Genomic DNA, 26,755 nt, shown 5'->3' with positions numbered 1-26,755 from the left:
CCTAAATAACTCCAATAGCCATACGTTGGCAGAATAATGTAATTTTGAGGCGCTGGTGCTGATATAAAAAAAAAAAACTGATAAGTAATCCCTTTATTATTTATAATCTTTATTAACTTCACGGTTATATTATTGTCATATTTATTAGAGGGTTTCATTCAGTGTGTCACTGTGCACAAAAAAAGCTGGGTGGGGTACAAGGAATCTCAGAGGCTTGAGGGGGAATGCTTCAGTGTGTGTGGTCTTTGTGGACAATAACACAAGGTCAGGTGGAGTAATGTACTCACAACGCCTCATTCACACTCAAAGCAAGACAAGGAACACAATCTCACTCGTGGATATGTGCCAGTTTACTATCCCGAACAAAAACGAAAGACATGATTAAAAATTGTCAAAGCAACGTTGTTCCCCAAGTATGAAAACGCAATAAGGGTAAAAGACACAATTGAAAGAGATGTCTTTCAGTGGTAGTCAAATAAAACCCATGACAGTGGAGGTGTGAAATTCCGCTGGGGCTCAGTGGTACCCAGTCACATTCCTGCCAACGGTATGTGTGGTCAAGAAGCATGCTGCCCAAATGCCGCCTCGGCCCTCCACAGCAGCTGGCATAGAGGTGAATGGGTGACGATGAGGAGGAGGGACAAAGCGTATTGCAAGGAGAAGAGTAGGAGAGGCTGACACCGGATGGGTAAGAGGAAAGAGTATGAGGAAGAGGGGAAGTGCATGGTGGCACAGAATCAGCAATATAAGTGATAGTCGCAGAGGGTGAGGGAGTCGAGGATTGAGTGTGACAGGGTGAGCAATAGTTGTCAGAGTCGTAAGAATGAGGATGGCTGCGGGTGAGGATGATGAAGAGAGGGGATAACAGGTTGCAGAGGGTGAGGAAGACATTTTATTGTCAAAAGGATAGAAAGTGAAGTAAGGAGGGCAGAGGGTGAGGAGGAGGTAGGCTAATATGGCTAAAAGAGTGTCAAAATGATACTACATACAAAATATTCATAGAGGGGAAAGTTAAGCAAAATCGTGTTGTACCTGCTGCGGTGTTCATAACTTCCTTTACAATGGAACTTGTGGGCCGGGAACACAGTGAAAATGCCCTCCTCGGAGCTGAAGTACTGCCACTTGATCCCTGGGTTGGATTTGAGGTTGTCTGCCAACACTGCAGAAAGAAGACAAAAACTGAAATTATGGGGCTGATGATTCCAAAAGAACATGCCAGGTTTTCAACGCAGGGATTCTGAACTGACTAATTCTCAAAAGTGTGTAAGTAAATAAATAAATACCAAAATTTAATGCACATCTGATGGTAAGCACTGGGAACGTACACCTTTACATACATTTGTGGTACTGATGAGATGTGAAAGTATAAGCATGTTTTAAAAAAATAATAATGTGAATATCTGTAAATTGAGAGGGGAAGACAGAAAACCCGTGTGCGTGTTGGTGACAATAAAAAAAAAAAAACTCCAGAAGAAAAGACAAGAGAGTACAGATAATACACTAACAGATGCAAACCACTTATTAGCAAAAACAAAAAAGAAAAGTTGGTCTGGAATTTGCCAAAAACAAAACAAAAAAAGTACAGATAAGCCCAAAAACGTTTTATGGACTAATGAGACAAAGAATGACCTTTACCAAAGTGATGGAAAGGCTAAAACCGCGAGAAAGAAACGAGATGCTGATCATCTCAACACAAACAAGTGATGAAACTTTACCATGAAGAATTTTAGAGAGGTTTGTAGGGCTCATTCCATGTTTTTTTTTTTTTTAAGAAAACTCCACAAAGATGGCAGCCACTTGTCATGTTGTTACTGATAAAAACTAGTATCTTTTTTTACGGTCTAGCTACTGACTCACGCACTTTCATTTAAACACGAGAAATTAAATTGTTGTCACTACAATTGTTCATAAGAATGTAACCATGTGTGTACAACTGTAGTTGTATATGCATATTTAGCCTTTTTTATGTATTGTAGCTAAATAAGGTATAAGGTAACCCAATTTAAAAAAAAAAAAAAAAAACAATAACAGCTTAGTTGGATGCAGTACAGTTCTACACCACTGTAAACCACAAACCCAATAATACATGTTTTTTTTATTAAGTCAGAATTATTGATACAGCTCTCTTATTGGCTTTTATTATATTGTACAAGTGGGAATGCTGGGCAAGCGTTGGCGTATACTGCTCACTTGCAGTGCTTGAGGATTTTTTGAATTCTGCATTTCTATAACGTCTTAATATATTAAGAAGAAAAGAAGTGAGTTAAAAACGGTAACTAGTCATTGGAGAGAAGATTGCTGCATGTGTGTGATCTGGTTCTCTATGTACAGCTCTATATACTGTAGAAAGTGAGTTGAATTTTCCCGAGAGGGATTATAATTAGCATAATGAATTGACTGTGATTGGCTGTCGACCAGCTCAGGGTGTACCCCACCACTCGCCCAGAGTCAGCTGGGATAGGCGCTAGCACGCCCGCGACCCTAGTGAGGATAAGCAGTGTGGAAAATGAATGAATGAATAATAAATTGAATGAATTTTTATGAGCTCCATGTAAAAGTGATCACTGTGTATGTTTTTAAATCAAATCTGCACACTTTGCATCATGTTGGGATTGGTATTCAAATCTGCCGTGCTCAAGCATAGGCCCGCATCATTCCGAAAATGTGATGTATTGTTTTTTTGTGGCACTCGCAGTGTTTTCTATGGGCTAAAATATGTGCCAGCAGGAACTCAATTTGAATCATTTATATTTGAATTTGAATTTCTGCACTTGAATAATTGCATTTACAAACTGAATTTGAAAAACAGAATTTGAATTTATATCGCTTAATTTGAAACATTGCATTTAAAAACTGAATCTGAATAGTAGAATTGAAATTGAATTTATTAGTTTGAAACTGAATGCCTCATATGGCCAGAAAGAGATAAAAAGGTCACCCAGTCATTAAACTCCATGGTTTAGAATTACATTCGCTTTCAAGTTCATTGGACTTCAGTTTCAAATTAATAAATTCAATTTCAAATTCTACTATTCAGATTCAGTCGTGATTTTAGGTTTAACCTTTTTGGTTAAATCCAAGTTTCAAACTTTAATAACATTGTAAATATATTTCCTATTTTCAAAAGACTGTGTGTGTGTGTGTGTGTGTGTGTATACGTATTTAACTGTGTAGTTAATAAAATGGAAGTGACAGAAAATGCGAGCCGTTATGGCGGGTCACAGTTACTTCACAAACTTATCCTCCTTTCTGTTTGACCTAATAGCCAAAAAGGACCAAAAATAAATAAATAAATAAACCCCACAACAAAAAATGGACCTGGCCTGCTGTACATCCAAAAGTGTGTCCGTAAGACGACTAATTCACTTCAAAATTGGCTGAAGCAGAAAAGTATTCAATAAAGCATTTGAAAAACCAGATTACTCACATAAAAGTTTTTGACGGGGGGTTTGTCGACTGTAAATTAGGGAAATGTTGTCCGAGTCTTAGAACGCCTAAAATTGCTCTTTTGAGAAATTTCAAAGGCGTAATTAAAACTAGGACATCTGTTCTACGTCATCATTAATGGTGTATATTGGTAAGGTAAAAAACATGGATGCAGTGAAACACGGCAACCAGTATAGTATTTGTTCAGTATAGTAATAGAGAATTTTTTTAAAACATTTAAAATATAAAACCTAATCCAATAAGAGCCAATAAAAGAGCACTATCATAGATTCTGCCTTTATAAAGAATACTGGGTTACAAAAAAAAAAAAAAACATTTTTCCTAAGTTGTCTTATGTTTTTTTCAACTAACAATTTTGCATCGCTGAAACCGAAAATTATATCCCCCCCCCCCTTGTTCTGTCAGGTTTTTAATGCAAAGTTGGTAACAGTTTATTAATCAAATGTTACAAACTTTGCTCACTGTAAATTGAATAGTACATATTGATAAATACAAGTAATTATTGCTCAGTGACATTTTTTTTTTTTTTTTTTTTTTTTAAATGTCTTTATGTCTCAAAAGTGTTCTCTGTCAATTGACTGTCTGTTGTAGTACTAGAGCGGCTCTAACTACCGTACACAAATTCCTTGTGTGTTTTTGACATACTTGGCAAATAATGATGATTCTGATACCAGTAAATTGAATGTTATGTCATCATTGTTCAAAACTCAGGGAATGATGCCGCCGTTGATTTGAACCTCTAAAGTGAAAATACATGTACATGTATATAAAAACATGTGGCCATAGTTCAAAAAGTTGAGCAAAACCAATGTGATATTTCGATTCAGCACATCAAAATTGCCCAAATCAGCTAAACAATCTTAGACAATCAATTTGTTGTTGACCAGTGTAATGCTCAGTTTGACTGACACTGTCAGACAACATTTTATTGTAATTGTACTTGGCAATAATAAAGAACTGTATAACTGTCTCAGAGTGTGTAGGATAGTATAGTATATTACTGAGAGACAAAATAGTAGAGAGCAGGATGGGGTGAAATTTTACACCAGTATAAACTGTAACTACTATAAAAAGAATTATAATACACAAATATACCAAATAAATTTCCCATTAGATGTTTCAGCTATACCAAGCTAAATGTATATTGTAATGCGTTTACAACATGACGCAGCAAATTCAGTGGCATACAATGACCTCTTATAAGCACAGAGCAACAATTCTTTATGTTATAAATGTGGACTGCAGAAAACGAAACATCTAACTTTACTAGACAATTGGGAGAAATCTATGCTTTTTGGCCAATACAGGTTATAATTTTAATTGACTGCTGCTAGGGACACACAAGATTAATTTAGTGTTGACATACAGTACAATTCACATACCAAAACATTGGATGAGGAATGAGAATAAGATGGTAGAAGAGCGATAAATAGAAGTGAAAAGATGGTTTTAATCATAGAGCATTGTGACCTAGTCCTCTTCAATCTAGCGTCCTTTCAATGTGCTGTTATTGTATCTGTATTTTTTTATGCCGTCTTCATTCATGGTTCGTTACCATCATCAGTCCTGCTTTCCCTCTGTAGCAGATTGCTAACACTGGACTGAGACACATGGCAGAAGATAAATACGATGAGAGCACAAGGAAGGTCAAGCAGAACTCAGCAGAGGGAAGAGGAGTTTGGGTAAATTGAACCTAGCGTGGGAGACTTAAAAGAAAAACACAAGCCTGCTAATGGTGACGGGCTCTGAATGATTATCTGGGAGAAGAGCAGCCTTGTGTGTCTGGGAAAAATATGCAGCAGAGGAGAAACAGATCCGAATGTGACAAAAATGGGAACAAGGGGGATACCACCAAAACAGCCTCCCTGTGGTGCAGAGCTCAAAGGTTTGGTATGGTCCTAGGTTCCTAACCCCGTCATTAAAATTCTTTTAACTACAGTGGAATCTTAAAATAGGACGTACAATTTCCAAGACAACACTTTCAAGGGAAGTTTCAAACATCAGATAAAAACTTAAGAGTTGAATCACTGTCGCAGATGATGTGAGGCATCCAACCTCAGTTCAGCAACCACCTAATGCAGGGGTGAAAAACACACGGCCCGCGGGCCAAGACCCAGCCCGCTAAGGGGTACATTCCGGCCCGCAGGATGAATTTGAAGGTTTAAGAAAAAGAAAAAAAAGAAATTTAGAAAATTATTAGTCTGTAAAAAATGGAATGGTAATAATTCCTAGGTTTTAAGTTGATTCACTTTTAATGTGCAATACTATAGTTTTCTGTTCCAAACACCTGTGACTTAAAGATTTGTGCCTTAAAATACAATCACAGTGATCAGTTATTATGTGCACATTGTGGATGACAAACTGAAGCAAAATATTCAAGAAATTTGAGGTTGTTTTTTAAAAAGATTAAAAAAGATTTCATTAAATATAAAGAAATAAAAAAATATATAAAAATATATATAAATTATTTTGCATTCAAACAATGGGAAAACATATTAGTTATTATTATATCAGGTACGGTAGGATTTTAGTGGTCTGGCCCTTTTAACATTAAATTAGTCTTTATGTGGCCTCTGAACTACAATGAATCTGACACCCCTGATCTAATGGGTCAAATCTGCATACATACATGCTTTTCAATGTTTAGATAACATGATCAAGACATGATCAACAATAACACAATCCAAAAAAAAATAATCAGCTTTGATGCACGTTTTCAAGTGTTTTCTAAAATGAACAGCCAAAGAACGATTTTAGTTGGTTATAAGGTAAAAAGGGCCTCATGTAAAGGTCTATTAAGACCAGTAGAATACACAAATATAAAGGATCTCTAATAATGGCACAACAACCTGCATGTTTGGGAATATACCATTTCATCGTCACACACACTGTTGGCAAAAATGATAATCACCAGCTTCCGCATTTAACCTGCTAATTCACATTTCAGTGAGGACACAGACAAAGGACAGAGACGTTAACAACAAGTGGCACAAATCATTAACATCAGAGAGTGTTCAAAGGCAAAGAAAGTGAATTTGATGTCAGGCTGTAAAATAAGTGTATCTAAATAAAGTGTGTAGAACAGGAGAAGAAATTGGAACGTATTCAAACATCCTCTCTGACACACAAAGCTCATTATTATGTCAAACTCTACATTACACGAAATTTGCACATATCCCTAAATGAAAGAAAAGACAAGTTGTGAAGAAGCATGCATACCTCCACAAAGGCAAAAGGCAAAAGGCAAAGGCAAGAAAACAACTCGGTAGCATGTGCAACATAACACACCTGAGTTGAGGTCTCTTCCGGGGTTGAAAGCTCGGCTGTTGACGGTGGGCGAGAGTCTGTCGCAGCAGATGGTCTTAGACACATTGGTGTTGAAATTTCCATCAAACCTAATAGAGGGACAAACAGGCACAGCATTTAAGGCTTAATGGAAGCCGCCCAAAACCACTTGTTGGAGGATCAGCTCTGGCTTCTCTCTCAGCACCAACAGGTTTACTGCTCTAGACTTTTACATCCAATAAAACTCAACTCACAGGTATTGCATGCACCCCCGACTGTGTGCTAATGTGCATGTGTTAGGATTTTGAAATCGCTATTGGCTTGAATCATAAGAAAAAAAGTTTGTTGTGAATTAAATGAAATTAAAGAAAACATCTGGTGAAAAGTTATACCCTGTTTTTTTATTTTTTTTAGCTACATTCATCTGTTACCCAGACCGCTTATTAAAGTCGGATTTATGACTTGTTGGGAATAACATTTTCCATGGAAAACTGCCCAAAATGTGTTTTCCCCAACAAAGCGATGTTTCTAGAATACATAAGACTAGTACTATTCAAGGGCTCTTCATGTAATGAAGTAATTGAAATCACATGTCAGAAGGCTCATTGTGAAGCATGTATATGAAAGAATTTAAATCTGATTCTCCTTATTGACAATGTTTTTTAATTACTGCATGTTGATAGCGCACCAGTAATGGTGTGATGTGATATAACATTCTATTTGGATATTGATTATCCTATCCGATAACAGGATTACTATAAACTATTATGTAATGATATACCGTAATTTCTCATGTGTAATACACTCTCAAATATAATGCGCACCCCCAAAATTGACTCCAAAAATCCATGAAAAAGACCTTGCTTGGATGGCAGCATATGTTTCTCCAAAACCTGTATGTACCTTTCAGCATTAATGGTGCCTTCACATATGTGTCAGTTACCCATGCCATTGGCACTAACATCGCCCCATACCATCACAGATGCTGGCTTTTGAACTTTGCGTCCATAACAGTCCGGATGGTTCTTTTCCTCTTTGGCCCGGAGGACACGACGTCCACAATTTCCAAAAACGATTTGAAATGTGGACTCGTCGGACCACAGAACGTTTTTCCACTTTGCATCTTAGATGAGCTTGGGCCCAGAGAAGCCGGCGGCGTTTCTGGGTGTTGTTGTTATCATGGCTTTTTCTTTGCATAGTAGAGTTTCAAGTTTCAAGTACTTACGGATGGAGCGCTGAACTGAATTTACTGACATTGGTTTTCTGAAGTGTTCCTGAGCCCATATTGTGATATCCTTCACACATTGACGTCGGTTTTTGACGCAGTGCCGCCTGAGGTATCAAAGGTCACGGGCCTTCAATGTTGGTTTTCAGCCTTGCCGCTTACATGCAGTGATTTCTCCAGATTCTCTGGACCTTTTGATGATATTATGGACTGTAGATGATGAAATCCCTAAATTCCTTGCAATTGTACATTGAGGAACATTGTCCTTAAACCGTTCGACTATTTTCTCACGCACTTCACAAAGAGGTGAACCTCGCCCCATCTTTACTTGTGAATGACTGAGCAATTCAGGGAAGCTCATTTTATACGCAATCACCTGTGGGAGGGGCCATATGGTTCTGGTGCAGTGTGAGCTGGCGGGGGGCGAAGGCGGGGACCCTGGCGAACCGATCCCCGGCTACAGAAACTGGCTCTAGGGACGTGGAATGTCACCTTTCTGGCAGGGAAGGAGCCTGAGCTGGTCTGTGAGGTTGAGAAGTTCCGACTAGATATAGTCGGATTCGCCTCCACACACGGCTTGGACTCTGGTACCAGTCCTCTTGAGAGGGGTTGGACTCTCTTCCACTCTGGAGTTGCCTACGGTGAGAGGCGCTGAGCAGGTGTGGGTATACTTATTGCCCACCGACTCAGCGCCTGTACATTTGGGTTCACCCCGGTGAACGAGAGGGTAGCCTTCCTCCGCCTTCGGGTGGGGGGACGGGTCCTGAATGTTGTTTGTGCCTATGCACCAAACAGCAGTTCAGAGTACGCACCCATTTTGGGGTTGCTGGGGTCTCCATCATTCTGCTGGGGGACCTTCAATGCTCATGTGGGCAATGACAGTGAGACCTGGAAGGGCGTGATTGGGAGGAACGCACCCCCCCCCCCCCCCACCCCCCTCCGATCAGAACCCGAGTGGTGTTCTGTTATTGGACTTCTGTGCTCACCACGGATTGACCATAACAAACACCATGTTCAAGCATAAGGGTGTCCACACGTACACTTGGCACCAGGACACCTTAGATTTCAGTTCGATGATCGACTTTGTGTCATTGGACTCGCAGCCCCATGTCTTGCACACTCGGGTGAAGAGAGGGGCAGAGGTGTCAACTGATCACCACCTGGTGGTGAGTTGGCTCTGATGGTGAGGTAAGATGCCGGTCCGACCTGGCAGGCCCAAACGTATTGTGAGGGTCTGCTGGGAACGTCTGGCAGAAGACCATCAGAAGGAGTTTCAACTCCCACCTCCGGCAGAACTTCACCCATGTCTCGGGGGAGGCAGGGGACACTGAGTCTGAGTGGACCATGTTCCGCGCCTCCATTGCCGATGCAGCCGACCGGAGCTGTGGCCGTAAGGTAGTCTGTGCCTGTCGTGGCGGCAATCCCCGAACCCGTTGGTGGACACCAGCGGTGAGGGATGACGTCAAGCTGAAGAAGGAGTCCTATCGGGCCTTTTTGGTCAGTGGGACTCCTGAGGCAGCTGATGGGTACCGATTTCTGAACGGCTTCGAGGAAATTCTGGTCCACCAGCCGGCATCTCACAAGGGGGAAGCAGTGCACCCTCAACACTGCGTATAGTGAGGATGGGGCACTGCTGACCTCTACTCTGGAAGTTGTGAGGCGACTCACCAACACGCCTTCCCATGAGGAAGCAAAGTCTGGTGTCTCTGAGGCGGGCTCTCCTATCTCTGGGGTTGAGGTCACCGAGGTGGTTAAAAAGCTCCTTGGTGGCAAGGCCCCAGGGGTGGATGAGATTCACCCTGAGTTCCTAAAGGCTCTGGATGTTGTGGTGCTGTCCTGGTTGACACGCCTCTGCAACATTGTGTGGACATCGGGGACAGTGCCTCTGGATTGGCAGACTTTAGTGGTATGGGTGTGTTCCAACTACAGGGGGATCACACTCCTCAGCCTCCCTGGTAAGGTCTAGTCAGGGGTGCTGGAGAGGAGGGTCCATCGGGAAGTCCAATCTCAGATTCAGGAGGAGCAGTGTGGTTTTTCGTCCTGGCTGTGGAACAGTGGACCAGCTCTACACCCTCGGCAGGGTCCTCGAGGGTGCTTGGGAGTTCGCCTAACCAGTCTGCATGTGTTTTGTGGACTTGGAGAAGGCGTTCGACCATGTCCCTCGGGGAGTCTTGTGGGGGGTGCTTCAGGAGTATGGGGTGCCGAACCCCCTGATACGGGCTGTTCGGTCCCTGTACGACCGGTGTCAGAGTTTGGTCCGCATTGCCCGCAGTAATTCGGACTCGTTTCCGGTAAGGGTCAGACTCTGACAAGGCTGCCCTTTGTCATGATTCTGTTCATAACTTTTACAGACAAAATTTCTAGGCGCAGCCGAGGCGTAGAGGGGGTCCGGTTTGGTGGGCTCAGTATTGAATCTCTGCTTCTTGCAGATGATGTGGTTCTGTTGGCTTCATCAAGACGTGATCTCCAACTCTCACTGGAGCAGTTCGCAGCCAAGTGTGAAGCGGCTGGGATGAGAATCAGCACCTCCAAATCTGAGACCATGATCCTCAGTCGGAAAAGGAGTGGAGGAGTTAAAATATCTTGGTCTTGTTCACAAGTGAGGGAAGAATGGAATGGGAGATCGACAGGCAGTGCAGCGTCTGCAGTTATGCAGAGTTTGTATCGGTCCGTTGTGGTGAAGAAGGAAATAAGCCAAAAGGCGAAGCTCTCGATTTACCGGTCAATCTACGTTTCTACCCTCACCTATCTTGTTCTTTTGGTCACGACCCACAGCTCGTGACCAAAAGAACAAGATCCCGGATACAAGCGGCCGAAATGAGTTTCCTCCGCAGGGTGTCCGGGCTCTCCCTTAGAGATAGGTGGTTGAGAGGAGAGAGATGAGGTGGCTCGCGGCATCTGTTTAGGATGCCTCCTGGACGCCTCCCTGGTGAGTTGTTCCGAGCACGTCCCACCGGGAGGAGACCCCGGGGACGACCCAGGACACGCTGGAGAGACTACGTCTCTCGGCTTGCCTGGGAACGCCTTGGGATCCCCTCGGAAGAGCTGGAGGAATTGGCTGGGGAGACGGAAGTAAGGCCTTCCCTACTAAAGCTACTGCCCCCTCGACCCGACCTCGGATAAGCGACAGAAAATGGCTGGATGGATGAAAATTTAAATTAAACAACTAATATAACAGCGTTTCAAGTATAATAGTGATCTCTGAAAGGCAGACTGTCATGACTTGTGAGTAGGACACAACTACAGTGCCTTCTCTCTATTCTGTTTCCTAGAGAAGTGAAGGGGGGCCAAAAAAAAAAAAAAAACAGCAACAGAGGGAAAGAAAGGCGGTCATTGGTGCAGGCACAACAGTAGGCGAGGTAGTAATCAGCCCATGAGAATACACAACTACATGCACCTAAGTATTAAAGATTTGATAATAATGTGTTGTGGTCAGTACATCTTTAAACACAGTTTCAAGCAAACCCCTTACGAATGGCTGATCCTAATTCTAAGCATTAAATTCCGATAAATATGCACTTTTTTCAGATTACTTTTATGTCTTGTTTGTGTGTGTTAACACTAAGAAAATGCTTTCCACAGCACGTATCTCTGGAATTAAGGGCTGACAATGGGGGAGGTATGCAGAGAAGCATCCTGTTCTGCACTGCACCAAGACTGAAAGCTTTGATCCTTCCATCGCTTCAGTCCGACTCAAACTCCCCCGCCCCCAGCTCAGCAACACACACATGCACACATAAAACACATTCCGCTACACACTTATTGGCTCCCTCTGCTAGCCGACCTAGCCTTGGCCCAGTTTGATTGGCAGGAGCTGTGATGTACAGCTTGCGTTTGTACTTCACTCATTTCGTGTCCCATAAGGCCAAAGTCATTACTATTCTCCTTAAATCCGGTTTGCATAGAAGCGGTGGGCAGGACGCTCAGCAAAATGTGCACCAGATAAAAAATACATTTGCAGCTGCTTTGAATTCAACATCAAGAGCGAGCGAGCGAGCAAGCGAGAGAGAAAGAGAGAACGACTTCCATTCTGATCAGGAATCTTAATGACAGCAAAAAGCAAATATCTATTTTTGCCTCGCCAGACAAGCCCACTGAAATATTCCAGCACTGTTTTCTTGGCACAATATGAAATTTAATTGTGTTAAATTGCCATTGTATGTTACAAAACAATTTCAGAATCCTTGAGTTTTTTTCTTGCTTTAGCATGTAAATGTAAAATTGATTACCATATACACCTGCCCTGAAGGGGGAATGTTCTCGATGCACTAATTAGATATAAGCCTGAAGATGTACAAGGTAGTGAGCACCAGCAACTGACAGGTGCAGTCAGTCTGAAGTCTTAAAGAAATGTAAATTTTAAAAGGTAAATTAAAAAAGGTAATTAAAAGGTAAATTTTTTAAGCAGAATCTACTCACAAAAATAGTCAGATGACTCCGCGTGATAGTAAAAACAGAATCTAGCAGTAAAGTTCAGCTGTGACATTTCCTCCATATTGTATAATCCATTAAATATATATTTATAATTCATTAGATTAAACTGAACCCACAGAGGGGGCCATCAAAAATCGCTGGGAGTAAATTTCTATTGAAGAGGCACACTGTTGCGACCAGAGCCCAGATCAAAATGAATGTGGATTTTCAATTCTTCAAAGCACAGCAGTGGCTTAGTCAAAGGAGGAGGTTTGTGGAAACAGCTACAATACAGTGGGTACGGAAAGTTTTCAGACCTCCTTAAATTTCTCACTCTTTGTTATATTGCAGCCATTTCTTAAAATTATTTAAATTCATTTGTTTCCTCATTAATGTACACACATCACCCCATATTGACAGAAAAAAAAACTTAATTGTTGACATTTTTGCTGATTTATTAAAAAAGAAAAACTGAAATATCACACAGCCATAAGTATTCAGACCCTTTGCTGTGACACTCATATTTAACTCGGGTGTTGTCCATTTCTTCTGATCATTCTTAAAATGGTTCTACACCTTCATTGGAGTCCAGCTGTGTTTAATTATATGATTGGACTAGGAAAGCCACACCCCTGTCTATATAAGACCTTAACAGCTCACAGTGCATGTCAGAGCAAATGAGAATCATGAGGTCAAAGGAACTGCCTGAAGAGCTAAGAGACAGAATTGTGGCAAGGCACAAATGTGGCCAAGGTTACAAAGAAATTTATGCTGCACAAAAGGTTCCTAAGAGCACAGTGGCCTCCATAATCCTGAAATGGAAGACATTTGGGACGATCAGAACCCTTCCTAGAGCTGGCCGTCCGGCTAAACTGAGCAATCGGGGGAGAAGAGCCTCGGTGAGAGAGGTAAGGAAGAACCCAAAGATCACTGTGGCTGAGCTCCAGAGATACAGTCGGGAGATGGGAGAAAGTTCTACAAAGTCAACCATCACTGCAGCCCTCCACCAGTCGTGGCTTTATGGCAGAGTGGCCAGACGGAAGCCTCTCCTCAGTGCAAGACACATGAAAGCTCGCATAGATTTTGCTATAAAACACCTTAAGTACTCCAAGATGGTGAGAAATAAGATTCTGTGGTCTGATGAGACCAAGATAGAAATTGTTGGCCTTAATTCTAAGTGGCATGTGTGGAGAAAACCAGGCACTGCTGATCACCTGTCCAAAACAGTCCCAACGGTGAAGCATGGTGGTGGCAGCATCATGCTGTGGGTATGTTTTTCAGCTGCAGGGACAGGGAGACTGGTTGCAATCGAAGAAAAGATGAATGCGGCCAAGTACAGAGATATCCTGGACGAAAACCTTCTCCAGAGTGATCAGAACCTCAGATTGGGCCGAAGGTTCACCTTCAAAAAAAGACAATGACACTAAGCGCACAGTTAAAATAACGAAGGAGTGGCTTCAGAACAACTCTGTGACTGTTTTTGAATGGCCCAGCCAGAGCCCTGACCTAAACCCAATTGAGCATCTCTGGAAAGACCTGAAAATGGCTGCCCACCATCCAACCTGACAGAACTGGAGAGGATCTGCAAAGAGGAATGGCAGATGATCCCCAAATCCAGGTGTGAAAAACTTGTTGCATCATTCCCACAAGACTCATTGCTGTATTCGCTCAAAAGGGTGCTTCTACTAAATACTGAACAAAGGGTCTGAATACTTACGGATGTGTGATATTTTAGTTTTTCTTTTTTAATAAATCTGCAAAAATGTCAACAATTCAGGTTTTTTTCTGTCAATAAGGGGTGCTGTGTGTACATTAATGTGGAAAAATGAACTTCAATTATTTTAACAAATGGCTGCAATATAAAAAAAAAAAAAGAGTGAAAACTTTTAGGGGGCCTGAATACTTTCCGTACCCACTGAAATTCAATACATTCGGTAGTACAGGATTAAATGAATTTTTATTTGGGAGATGTGCATCTTGGAATACGAATTAATCTCAGAAATTGTGACTTGAGAATGTTTGAAAAAGATTGTTATAGAATTTTAAGAATTGAAAGTCCAACATAAATAACAATATACACTACTGATCGTAGCAACAGCGAATTGAATTTACTCTTTTTTCGGTTTCCCATTATATATCTATTTCATTAATACAATGGCTTGCAAAAACTATTTTAAAGTCAGTTTGAGAATTGGATAAGATGCTTTATACATGTATGAATGGTTTTAAAAATCTGTTTGCATATATTTTTTAAATCATTAATATTAAAGAAAATTGAACAGCAGAATTTAGTGCATCATTAGAACTTTGTAGGAATTTTCATGCTTAAGTGGTCTACTTGTCCATTTCCAATTGACAGTGTTTCTTAGTTATTTGTAGTGGTTGAGGGCAAAATGCTGACAATCAAATTGATGCATTCAATTTGATGTCTTCCATTACAAATGACAAAATTACATAAGTGCTGCTGGGGCTGCTTCTAAGCACATTTCCATCCAAATATCAGTGAAATAAAACACTTGGAGACAGCATCTTATAACAAACACACATCACATCAGTTTCTATTTTCAGGTGCAACCAATTGTAAAGTGAAGACAGTGATTGTAGCATACTACTGTTGGACATCGAGAATTGATTGGAACCGGGGATTAACGTTCCGGTTCTCCCGGAACCGTTCAAATTAAAATATTTCGGTTCTCAGTTTCACCTAGTGCCTTGTCCTCCAGCCGCGAAGAAGAAGGGCCGAAAAACAACGAAAAAAGCGATGTAAACTAATGAAGAAAAACGCGCACGATGATGTGCTTGTGCCCAAAAGGCAGCGGCGGATAACAAAAGTGTGTCTTAACTTTGTTAAATTAATGACCAGACGCCTCAGTGCAACACTTGGAATAAGATTACATTGTGCAAAGGAGCCTTTCACGATGTCTGACGCGCTGCGATGCTCAGCCTACACCGCGTGGAGCTTCAGTGAAGTCAACTCTCGCCAAGATTGAGACACCCAACAAGGTAAACGGTTGCTTGCACTTTTGCACTGATGGTTTTTAGCATTTATTTTAGTCTTCAAACCAACGTAAATGCCAATGACCCAAAAATTAAAAACAATTTTAAAAAAAACAACATTTTAAATAAAAAGAAAAGCTTAATTTAACATTGGGCTAAAACTTTACCAGTAGCAACTTTTTACATCACAATGAATTTGGACAAAACTCACATAAAAGTCTCATAGTAAAAGTATCACAAACACAAACCTTGTGCCTCATCGGTGGGTAGGGAAAGGAATCAGCGTTTTACAGCATTTGGTTCCATCCATTTCAAAAAATGAAAATAAAAAAATAAATCACCGGTACCATGTGACCTCACTTTTTGTGCCAAAATACCCAGTGCGTACCCTTCAAAATAAAAGGCTACTAGCTTAAAACAGGAAGTCAAGTTACAACTTGCACATATAAACCATTTGACGTGACGAAACAGTCCCAAATAACTATTTTAACAATGCTATATTTAACTTTTAGCTGAAAGATTAATTAATGAATATTAAGTCTATTGGGTTAGTTCCACACACATTGCCTTTTAGTTCATAGATTTGATATTGATACTGGTTATAAAGAACCTCGAATCAAATGTTCATTTTAGACTACGCTGCGGGCTGCTAAGAAAATGGATGTTCATAATTTGGACACCTTTTATTTAAACCATGCAAACTTTTTCGACCCAGCCCCCTAAAAGAATCGGAATTGAGAATCGTTTGGAACCGTAATCGGAACCGGAATCACTCAAATTCAAACAATGCCCAACCCTAGTACTGACCTCAATGGTCTTCATCTAAAATTATAGCCTGCTAGGTAACTGATACAGACACATTGGATCTCCCGCTAAACTGATCTAACAGAGACTTCCAAACATAGAAGCTTTAACACTGAAAGAGTATCACCTTCTTTTGCCCACACCATGCTGTCATTTTTTGTTGGTGTATTTTAGTTTTGGTCGACGCATAGTGTGCTGAGTAAATTAACAAATTATTGTCTCAATTACAACGACAAAATACAAACACCAAAAGCTGGGAGAGCTCTTTCAAGGATAACCTATGAATAAATAAAATATGAAATCTTTAAGTCTTGCAATGATTTTCCCGTGTGACAGAAATAACCATCACGCGTAAATCCCAGCAATATTTAAAATGTATTTGTCGTATTCTTAAATCACTATTAAAATCATTATTCAACACACAGCGCTATTGTGAATTTTAATTGCATAACCGCCCCCACCCAAAAAATAATAATAAAAAAATGCATTATGCAAATTTGGAAGGTGCTCTGATGTGCAAAACTAAGGAAGTGAGCACACATCTCCCATATCTCACAATCCTGCACAAACCAGGAAAAATGAAAGCGTTTGGCCTTTTTCCTCCCCCAAGGATTCTGCTTTGAAGTTTGTGGACCTATCGCACTCAATGCGTCATCCTGCAATGTCCAACCTACCCCGCCGGTGACTAAGTTTCCACATCATTTCTACCCAGTCTGTCTCCAAAAGGATGTAAATCTGTGGCTTAAGGAGTGGACACAGAGCTACATAAATATAAACTCTTTTCTGTGGAGCATGTATGTGCACTGTGTCGTGCATACTTTTGCTACAGGTGGCCATTTGGTCATGAGCCAGGTAGCCTCCCCCCTACAGGACTAAGATGACCTTCCAGCAAGTCAAGTTTGCACTGCAAAAGCAAACATTCAGAGAGCAACAACGGCTGACAGGGAGACAAGGGAAAAAGACAATAATGGCGAGTGAGAAGGATGAAAGCACGGGACAGCTACACTGCTGAAGATTATATGTGAAAGCAGCATTCCTCCTTTGCTTGATTTTCAACTTGGTTTTAACCCCCTGGAATAAGTGATTGGCTAAAACGGTGTATATTCAGTGTAACTGTACCCTGGGGCAAATTACTAGCAGTATTAGTGCTATAATGCTAAATGCAGATATACTCAGACACCATGAGAGCTTTTTCTGTTCTTGTAACAATCCCCATTTTCACGAACCATCAAAAAAGACGGTAGCGTATGCACGCCAAGCAAGTAGTTGTTGATGTGCAGGCCTAAAGAAACACTACATACATGCATACCAACAAGCATGAATGCAACACCAGCCCTTCATTTCAGCATTTCAGATTGGAAAAGTCAGGTCTGACCTCAAAGTCTTCCAGTTGAAAGTAAAACAACAACAACATTAACAAAAACGCGAGTGACTCTGGCTGACAACGGCGATACACGTCTAGGATTAGATGGCAATTAAAAGTTGATATTCTGAAGCAGCATTATCGATGACTGATTTCAGAATGGCATGTACATTAAACAGTCCTTCAGTTATGTTTATGTTGAAATTAAAAGTAGTATATGATTACAATTTCAGAAGTGACTTTGCAGACAAAACATATTCTGGAGAGATATTCAAGTGGGAGAACATCATGACAGATAAGGCAAGATAGTGAAATAACACAATTGTTACTCACTCCATCATTGATGTTGGTATGGAGCAGCAGTCCTGTATTGCAGTGAGAGGAGAGGTGAGGTGAGCAGTGTACGAAGCCTCCACCACCTGTTTGTTCCTGTTCACCACGTCAAGGTAGCGGTTAAACTTCTCCCGAATCTTCTTGGCTAGCTGCACAAAGAGAACACACTCATGTTATAATCAATACAAGCTTCAACAAAGAGTCTGCAACTTTTGAGTTGAATTAAGATAGGTTTGCATATAGTAAACACACAGGGCCCTATATATGTGAACAATACTTCCCTGTTCCTGTTGTGCAGAATGTGAAAGTAAATTCATTTAAGTACAATACTGTCTTATTACTAATTATCTGTATATAGCTTATATGCATATGCGTCATTGTCTGCAGGCAAACAAACACAAGACAGCAGTACGTTCTAACTAGCGATGGTAGGGTTACAGTACGCTCTAAGTTATTACTAGTGACTGTTGGGTATATTACATTGGCCAATAGCATCTTAATGCATCTTAATGCTATTGGCCAATGTCAATAGGATTCAGGTCGGGACTTTGAGTAGGCCACTCCAAAGTCTTCATTTTGTTTTTCTTTGGCCATTCAAAGGCCATTTCTTGCTTTAGCATGTAAATGTAAAATTGATTACCATATACACCTGCCCTGAAGGGGGAATGTTCTCGATGCACTAATTAGATATAAGCCTGAAGATGTACAAGGTAGTCAGCACCAGCAACTGACAGGTGCAGTCAGTCTGAATTCTTAAAGAAATGTAAATTTTAAAAGGTAAATTAAAAAAGGTAATTAAAAGGTAAATTTTTTAAGCAGAATCTACTCACAAAAATAGTCAGATGACTCCGCGTGATAGTAAAAACAGAATCTAGCAGTCAAATTCAGCTGTGACATTTCCTCCATATTGTATAATCCATTAAATATATATATATAATTCATTAGATTAAACTGAACCCACAGAGGGGGCCATCAAAAATCGCTGGGAGTAAATTTCTATTGAAGAGGCACACTGTTGCGACCAGAGCCCAGATCAAAATGAATGTGGATTTTCAATTCTTCAAAGCACAGCAGTGGCTTAGTCAAAGGAGGAGGTTTGTGGAAACAGCTACAATACAGTGGGTACGGAAAGTTTTCAGACCTCCTTAAATTTCTCACTCTTTGTTATATTGCAGCCATTTCTTAAAATTATTTAAATTCATTTGTTTCCTCATTAATGTACACACATCACCCCATATTGACAGAAAAAAAAACTTAATTGTTGAAATTTTTGCTGATTTATTAAAAAAGAAAAACTGAAATATCACACAGCCATAAGTATTCAGACCCTTTGCTGTGACACTCATATTTAACTCGGGTGTTGTCCATTTCTTCTGATCATTCTTAAAATGGTTCTACACCTTCATTGGAGTCCAGCTGTGTTTAATTATATGATTGGACTAGGAAAGCCACACCCCTGTCTATATAAGACCTTACAGCTCACAGTGCATGTCAGAGCAAATGAGTGACTTTGAGTAGGCCACTCCAAAGTCTTCATTTTGTTTTTCTTCGGCCATTCAAAGGTGGACTTGCTGGTGTGCTTTGGATCATTGTCCTGCTGCAGAACCCAAGTTCGTTTCAGCTTGAGGTCACAAACCGGACATTCTCCTTCAGGATTTTTTGGTAGACAGCAGAATTCATGGTTCCATTTATCACAGCCTTCCAGTCTTCCAGGTCCTGAAGTAGCAAAACAGACCCAGGCCATCACACTACCACCACCATATTTTACTGATGGTATGATGTTCTTTTTCTTAAATGCGGTTTTACTTTTACGCTAGATGAAATGGGACACACACCTTCCAAAAACTCTGTCTCGTCAGACAGAGTATTTCCCCAAAAGTATTAGTGATCATCAAGATGTCCTCTGGCAAAATTGAGATGAGCCTTATTGTTGTTTTTCATCTTTTTGCCCAGTCTCTTTCTTATGGTGGAGTCATGAACACTGACCATAACTGAGGCAGGTGACGCCAGCAGTTATTTGGATGTTGTTGTGGGGTCTTTTGTGACCTCTTGGATGAGTCGTCGCTGCGCTCTTGGGGTCATTTTGGTTGTCCGGCCACTCCTGGGAAGGTTCGCCACTGTTCTATGTTTTCGCCATTTGTGGATAATGGCTGTCACTGTGGTTTACTGGAGTCCCAAAGCTTTAGAAATGGCTTCAGTTTATAACCTTTTCCAAACTAACAGATCAATTACTTTCTCATTTGTTTCAGAATTAGTTTAGATCTCGACATGATCTCTAGCTTTTGATGCTGTTTTGGTCTATTTCACTTTGTCAGGCAGGTCCTATTTAAGTGATTTCTTGATTGAGAACAGGTGTGGCAGTATCAAGTCGGGGTGTCAGTAGAGAAAGTGAACTCAGGTATGATAAACCACAGTTTTGTTTTAACGACGGGGAATCACTTTTTTTTTTATACACGGTCATAAAAAATGTAAAAACTGCATTTTGTGTTAACTGTGTTGTCTTTGACTTATATTTAAATTGGTTTGATGATGGGAAACATTTAAGTGTGACAAACATGCAAAAAAATAAGAAATCATGAAGGGGGCAAACACTTTTTCACACCACTGAATAGGCAATGTAGAGTCTTCACTTAACCTAATAAAGCATTTTTTTGGAATGTGGGAGGAAAGTGGAGTACACGGAGAAAACTCATGCAAGTACAGGGAGGACATGCAAACTCCACACAGAAAGGCAGGATTTGAACACGGGACCTCAGAACTGTGAGACGGATGTGGTAACCAGTCGTGTACCGTGCCACCTGGAACTATTTCATGTTCCTTTATTTCAAAAAACTAAGTTCAAATCTGAGGTTTAGCAGATCCAATGTAGACATGCTAATGTCTTTTTTTTATTATTTTTAAACTTGCCTATTCTATTGTGACTATGAATTAGGTTCAACATCAAAATTGTTTTGTGGAGGCGGGGGGAATGAAAAAAAAAAGAAATCACTTTTAGTGGATGCAGGTGGTCAACTAAATAACTGAAAAGATAACTTTTACTCTAAAATTTATATTCTTCAAACCTTTGGGAAACAGACACAAAAAAAAAAACGCAAGGTATACATATAATAAAGGGGCTAATCCTCCAGTTGAGCTCAAGATAGAGACTGAGATTGAATGAAAATAACCCTTACTTCCACAGTAACTCAAGCCCTTTGTTTGGATCCAATAATTACATGCCAGCAAAAGTGGTGTAAGTGCTGTGATTTGAAAGAGGAACAGGAAACTGCTATGCAACGCACTGACCGATTGCCCACCTAATCAAGCCACCATTAAATTCTGTCAGGGGTTTAATAGCAACCTCATGCACAGCGCACAATTACTTCTACTGTAACACAAACACAGTTACACATTCATACATACTGTTCCTGAGATGTGTACTCACACATAGACAAAGTTAACAAAAACATGTTATGTACTAACATACATCTGTTGCACCATAGTAATTAGCGGCAATGAACTCACTATAAAAAAGAAAAATGGGCCAGTGTTCAGCTGGGGAGTGTTTCCATAGTTGGGGGGAGGGACTGACTAGTCGAGAGCGTAAACTCCACTTTTAACAGACTGACTTAAGAGAAACCAGAAGCTTTGAGCATGTGGGCTAGAACTTGGATTACAGGTTGCCTCAGCACAGACAAAGAAAGCCATTTCAACCTGTGCTCTACACTTTAACCACACTCTTGCAAACACGAAGCTCCTCTTTCCTCACCGTCACCGACCCGACCAGTTTAAGGGATTGCAAAATCCAGGGTTTGTTGCAGCCACACACTGGTCCAGCGTGCACTGTGAGGTTTCACACTGAGGATTTTGATGACTACCAGACAGCATTCAACCACAGCCACTGGCAGCTGTGCTGATGCGACACTGACTCTTATTTTGGACAGCACTTCTTCTTTTCCTTTCGGCTTGTCCTTTTAGGGACAAGCCGAAAGCAGCGTGTCATCCTTTTCCATGTAAGCCTATCTCCTGCATTCTCCTCTCGAACGCCAACTGCCCTCATGTCTTCCCTCACGACATCCATCAACCTTCTCTTTGGTCTTCCTCTAGCTCTCTTGCCTGGCAGCTCCATCCTCATCATCCTTCTACCAATATACTCACTATTTCTCCTCTGGACGTGTCCAAACCATCGAAGTCTGCTCTCTCTAACTTTGTCTCCAAAGCATCGAACCTTGGCTGTCTCTCTGATGAGCTCATTTCTAATTTTATCCAACCTGGTCACTCCGAGAGCGAACCTCAACATCTTCATTTCCGCCACCTCCAGCTCTGCTTCCTGTTGTCTCTTCAGTGCCACCACATGGTTCTCTGGTCTGCCTTTGTCTTCCTAATCTTCCTCCCCACCACCAGAGTCATTTTACACACCACCATCCTATGCTGTCTAGCCACACTCTCCCCTTCCACTACCTTACAGTCTATAACCTCCTTCAGATTACATTGTCTGCACAAAATGTAATCCACCTGCGTGCTTCTACCTCCGCTCTTGTAGGTCACCCTATGTTCCTGCCTCTTCTGGAAAAATGTGTTCACGACAGCCATTTGCATCCTTTTTGCAAAGTCTACCACCATCTGTCCCTCCAAGTTCCTTTCCTGGATGCCGTACTTACCCATCACTTCTTCATAACCCCTATTTCCTTCATCAACACGTCCATTACAATCTGCACCAATCACGACTCTCTCTGTGTCTAGGATGCTCAGAACAACTTCGTCGAGCTCCTTCCAGAATTTCTCTTTCAACTCTAGGTGAACCACCTCTCCACTAATCACATTATACATCACACCCTCAATTCCAAGTTTTAGCCTCATCACTCGATCTGATAATCTTTTCACCTCCAAGACATTCTTAGCCAACTCTTTTTTTAAAATAACCCAGACTCCATTTATCTTCCCATGTACACCATGGTAAAATAATTTAAACCCTGCCCCTAAACTTCTAGCCTTACTGCCTTTCCACCTGCTCTCTTGGACACACAATATATCAACCTTTCTCCTAATCATCATGTCAACCAACTCCTGAGATTTTCCTGTCATAGTCCCAACATTCAAAGTCCCCACATTCAGTTCTAGGCTATGTGCTTTCCTTTTCTCTTTCTGCCGAAGAACCCGTTTTCCACCTTTTCTTCTTCTTCGACTTCGACCCACAGTAGCTGAATTTCCACAGGCGCCCTGCAGGTTGACGGCGCTGGTGGCAGACGACGTTAACCCGGGCCCCGACCGATCGGTATGGAATTCTTTGGATGAACGCTCATATTTGTCATATCGGTTTTAAGCCGGATGCCCTTCCTGACGCAACCCTCTGCATTTATCCGGGCTTGGGACCGGCCTACAGTTTGCACTGGCTTGTGCCCCCCATATGGCTGCATTGGATGGGTAAATGAAAACACTGATTCATAATGCTGAAATTGCACTAGTTTTTGTTATGTCATTTGAGATTGCTGATATGATTTGAAACAAGATTTGCAACACGATAATAATCAATAAATGTGACTATTTTCCCAAATGTAGTGGAAATTATCTGCACCCAAAAAAATTGTAAGAAATTGAATTGTCATTATAGCATATAAGGACAAGGATATACTGGTCTGGCCCACTTGAGATCAAATTGGGGTGAATGTGATCCGCAAACTAAAATGAGTTCGACACCCCTGCTGATGTTTGCCAGAGCTGGGGCAAGGACATACTTTTAAAATATGTACTGTATTTTCTAATACTACTTATTTTCTTCATTATCAACTCTGTTGGATGATCAGTGTTAAAAATGATGTTTCAGGAGGAAATAAAATACTCACTTGAAAATTTTAATGTGGCATACTTGAGCACACATCCCAAAAACATGTGTGGTAGGTTGATTGAAGACTCCAAATTGTCCGTAGGTGTGAATGTGAGTGTGAATGGTTGTTTGTTTATACGTATGTACCCTGCAATTGACTGGCAACCAGTTCAGGGTGTACCCCGCCTCTCGGCCGAAGATAGCTGGGACAGGCTCCAGCACGCCCGCGACCCTAGTGAGGATAAGCGGGACGGAAAATGAATGGATGGATACTTGAGCGCAAAACGACCATCTACATTTCTATCAGTGTCAACATGGAGCATATGAACTGTTTAAACTGGGCATAATAATCAATTGGTCATTAAGAATTTGACAGTCTGTATGGAATTGACTGCTGATAAATCATTTCTTGAAGCAATATGTAGTGCTCTGTAACCAGCAGAGGCACTGTCCATTCAGTTTCAAATTCAACTAGTCTCAGGTACTACGGGACGATGAGCTACAGCTATGCATACCTTAACTACAGAAAACCTTGGGGCAGCATTATTGTAGTCAATAATTAACACAACACCCATTCAAGGTGAGAATCTTGCATTCCATTTAAAATATAGTATTAGTTAACAAAATAAACATTACTCAATTGATCATTCATTTTCCCTTCAAATGCCGATGTTTCCTGTAAACTGATGGCTTGCACATAGGTTTATTAGGTACAAATGTACCCCATGAAGAATCCAAAAAGTGTTAATTGTATCTGAAAAGAACAGATTTTCCAAGCACTCACAGTGTGGGGGAAAAATCTCATTATCTAAATATAACTTGCAGCCAGCAGTTCTATGTTCATAATATCCACTCTGGCAGAGTAGATGAAGGAAGCCAAACAGACTCAATAAAACAGATCCAAAAGCCGAGAGGGGGGACAAATGTCTGCATATAAATCCAAATATTCTTTTCCAGGCGATAACACTCATCAAAGATGTCAGATGCTCATGTGTGTTCCTATTTTGCCGCACATCTACTTCTAACTGAACCTCACTTTGGCTGAAGCACAGAGTGCCTCTGCCTGGGAGAAGACACAAGCCAACGATGTGAGAGAAGCCATCTGAGTTAGCAGCTTCAGACTTTTGTTGTTTATGGATAAAATATGGCCACGGAGTGAGATGGCCAAGGTAATAAAGTTATTCAACCTGCCCCGCTGAAAAGAAATAAGCGAATGCTATTGGGACTAATTATTATTTGCACACAGTAAACCAACATTATCTCAAGAGAATTTTGAACTGGATGTTTACAGCAACATCAAAGTCTCTGCACCTGTGTGAGCTCGGGGCACATGTGCACACCTTCACAATGACGCATTCAAAAAAACAGGCGAATACTGCTGCAACACACAATAAATGTGACTGACATGCTGAATGATATGTAAATATAAGCATAATACTGTGTTTTCCTAACATAACTTTAGAAACCATGTCAAAATAACACATCCGCAAGGCAAAAGAAAATTATGTCAAAACATTATGCAATGGTACGATTGAGCATGCGGGCCACATTTAAAAGAAATTAAATTGGTAGCATAATTAACTTAAGAATATCCTCAAACCTGTCCGAAAAAACCCTCAGCAGCAATCAGGATGAAACACTTATCCGATAAACTGTGACAAAATCTGAGACTCTAACTATTTTCCTTTCAAATTTAATTTTAATTAATCGTTACTGCTGTATTTACTATATTTAGCAACTCTGACAGGACTGTTGTCTTTCGGCTTCTCTAATACAGTGGGCTCCACAGCAGTAAACAAACGAAGAACAATACAAAGAGGACAAAGATCAAAGACTGTGGATCTTTGCAAGATGGCGCCTACCAGTGTGGTCGCCTCGGTAACGCGCTCTCTAGTATTGTTTTTGTTTTTGTGTTTTTCGTCCGTCTTTGGAGAACTTACATGACTCACTTACACAAGGGGAGACCTGCTAACCATCAAGAAGGCTACTCCGGACTTTCTGTCACCAACTTTCGCAAACTGTCACCAACTTTCGCAAATCCGCTCAGTTTCCCCCCCCCCCCCCGAGTTACTCACCGGAGCGGCGACTGCGGTTTTTGGCGCATGGAGACGGAAACGGCGCCACAAAGGGAAGCGTGGCGGCATTCAGGTGAAACTCCGCAAGTGAGGATACAGATTGGCGTTCCCGTCGATCCACCTCGCGAATGTACGCTCCCGACAAGCTCCATCGCGAATGTACGCGAATGTACGCTCCCGACAAGCTCCATCTTCTGTTAAAGACCAGTAAAGACTTCGGACGTTCCGCGGCCATGTGCTTCACGGAGACCTGGCTTTGCGACGCTGTACCCGATGGCGCCGTCATGCTTCCCGGCTTCCACATTCATCGAGCGGACCGCGACATGGAATCATCGGGGAAAACAAACGGCGGCGGGATATGCCTCTATATCAACGAGAAATGGTGTACGGACGTCACGGAGCTCAGCACACACTGCAGCTCGCATTTGGAGTCGCTGTTTTTGAACTGTAAACCATTCTACTCGCCACGTGAGTTTGCATCGTTCATACTGGCTGGAGTCTATATTACACCTCAAGGTAACACGAACGCCGCATTGCTAACGCTCGCTGAACAAGTCAACGAAATTGAAAAAAAACACCCGGACTCACCCCTCATTATTCTCGGGGACTTTAACAAAGCTAAACTCAGCCACGAACTCCCTAAATTCAATCAGCACATCGACTGTCCTACCAGGGAAAATAATATTTTAGACCACTGCGACACTACGGTAAAAAACGCATACCGTGCTATACCTCGCGCAGCCCTGGGCTCGTCTGATCACTGCTTAATTCACTTAATACCGACGTACAGGCAAGAACTTAAATGCGCGAAGCCTACAGTGAAAACAGTGAAAAAGTGGACCAATGAAGCAAAGATGGAACTTCAAAGCTGTTTAGACTGCACAGACTGGAGTGTCTTTGAAAATTCAGCTGACAGCCTGGATGAATATACGGACACTGTTCCATCCTATATCAGTTTCTGTGAAGATCTGTGTGTACCAACAAAATCATTTTGCACATTCAACAACAAC

At 41.3% G+C, this 26,755-nt stretch overlaps 1 protein-coding gene across 3 annotated transcripts in view; it reads right to left on the bottom strand.

Annotated features, from left to right (window-relative positions):
• Positions 1-26,755, bottom strand: part of cachd1 (cache domain containing 1) — a 104,341-nt gene that overhangs the window by 24,526 nt on the left and 53,060 nt on the right. For all 3 annotated transcript variants that reach the window (XR_009769069.1, XR_009769070.1, XM_061684284.1), the window contains exons 3-5: positions 17,868-18,016; positions 6,736-6,842; positions 1,033-1,159 (exon numbers count right to left, since the gene is read on the bottom strand). Coding sequence is in view for 1 of the 3 variants with exons in the window: in XM_061684284.1 (XP_061540268.1) it covers positions 1,033-1,159; positions 6,736-6,842; positions 17,868-18,016 (383 nt within the window). In the remaining 2 variants the exon portion in view is untranslated. The remainder of the gene's footprint in view (positions 1-1,032; positions 1,160-6,735; positions 6,843-17,867; positions 18,017-26,755) is intronic.

The sequence above is a fragment of the Phycodurus eques genome, chromosome 8 (genome assembly GCF_024500275.1).
Source record: "Phycodurus eques isolate BA_2022a chromosome 8, UOR_Pequ_1.1, whole genome shotgun sequence".
NCBI lineage: Eukaryota > Metazoa > Chordata > Actinopteri > Syngnathiformes > Syngnathidae > Phycodurus > Phycodurus eques.
This window is presented reverse-complemented; position numbering and strand designations above follow the sequence as displayed.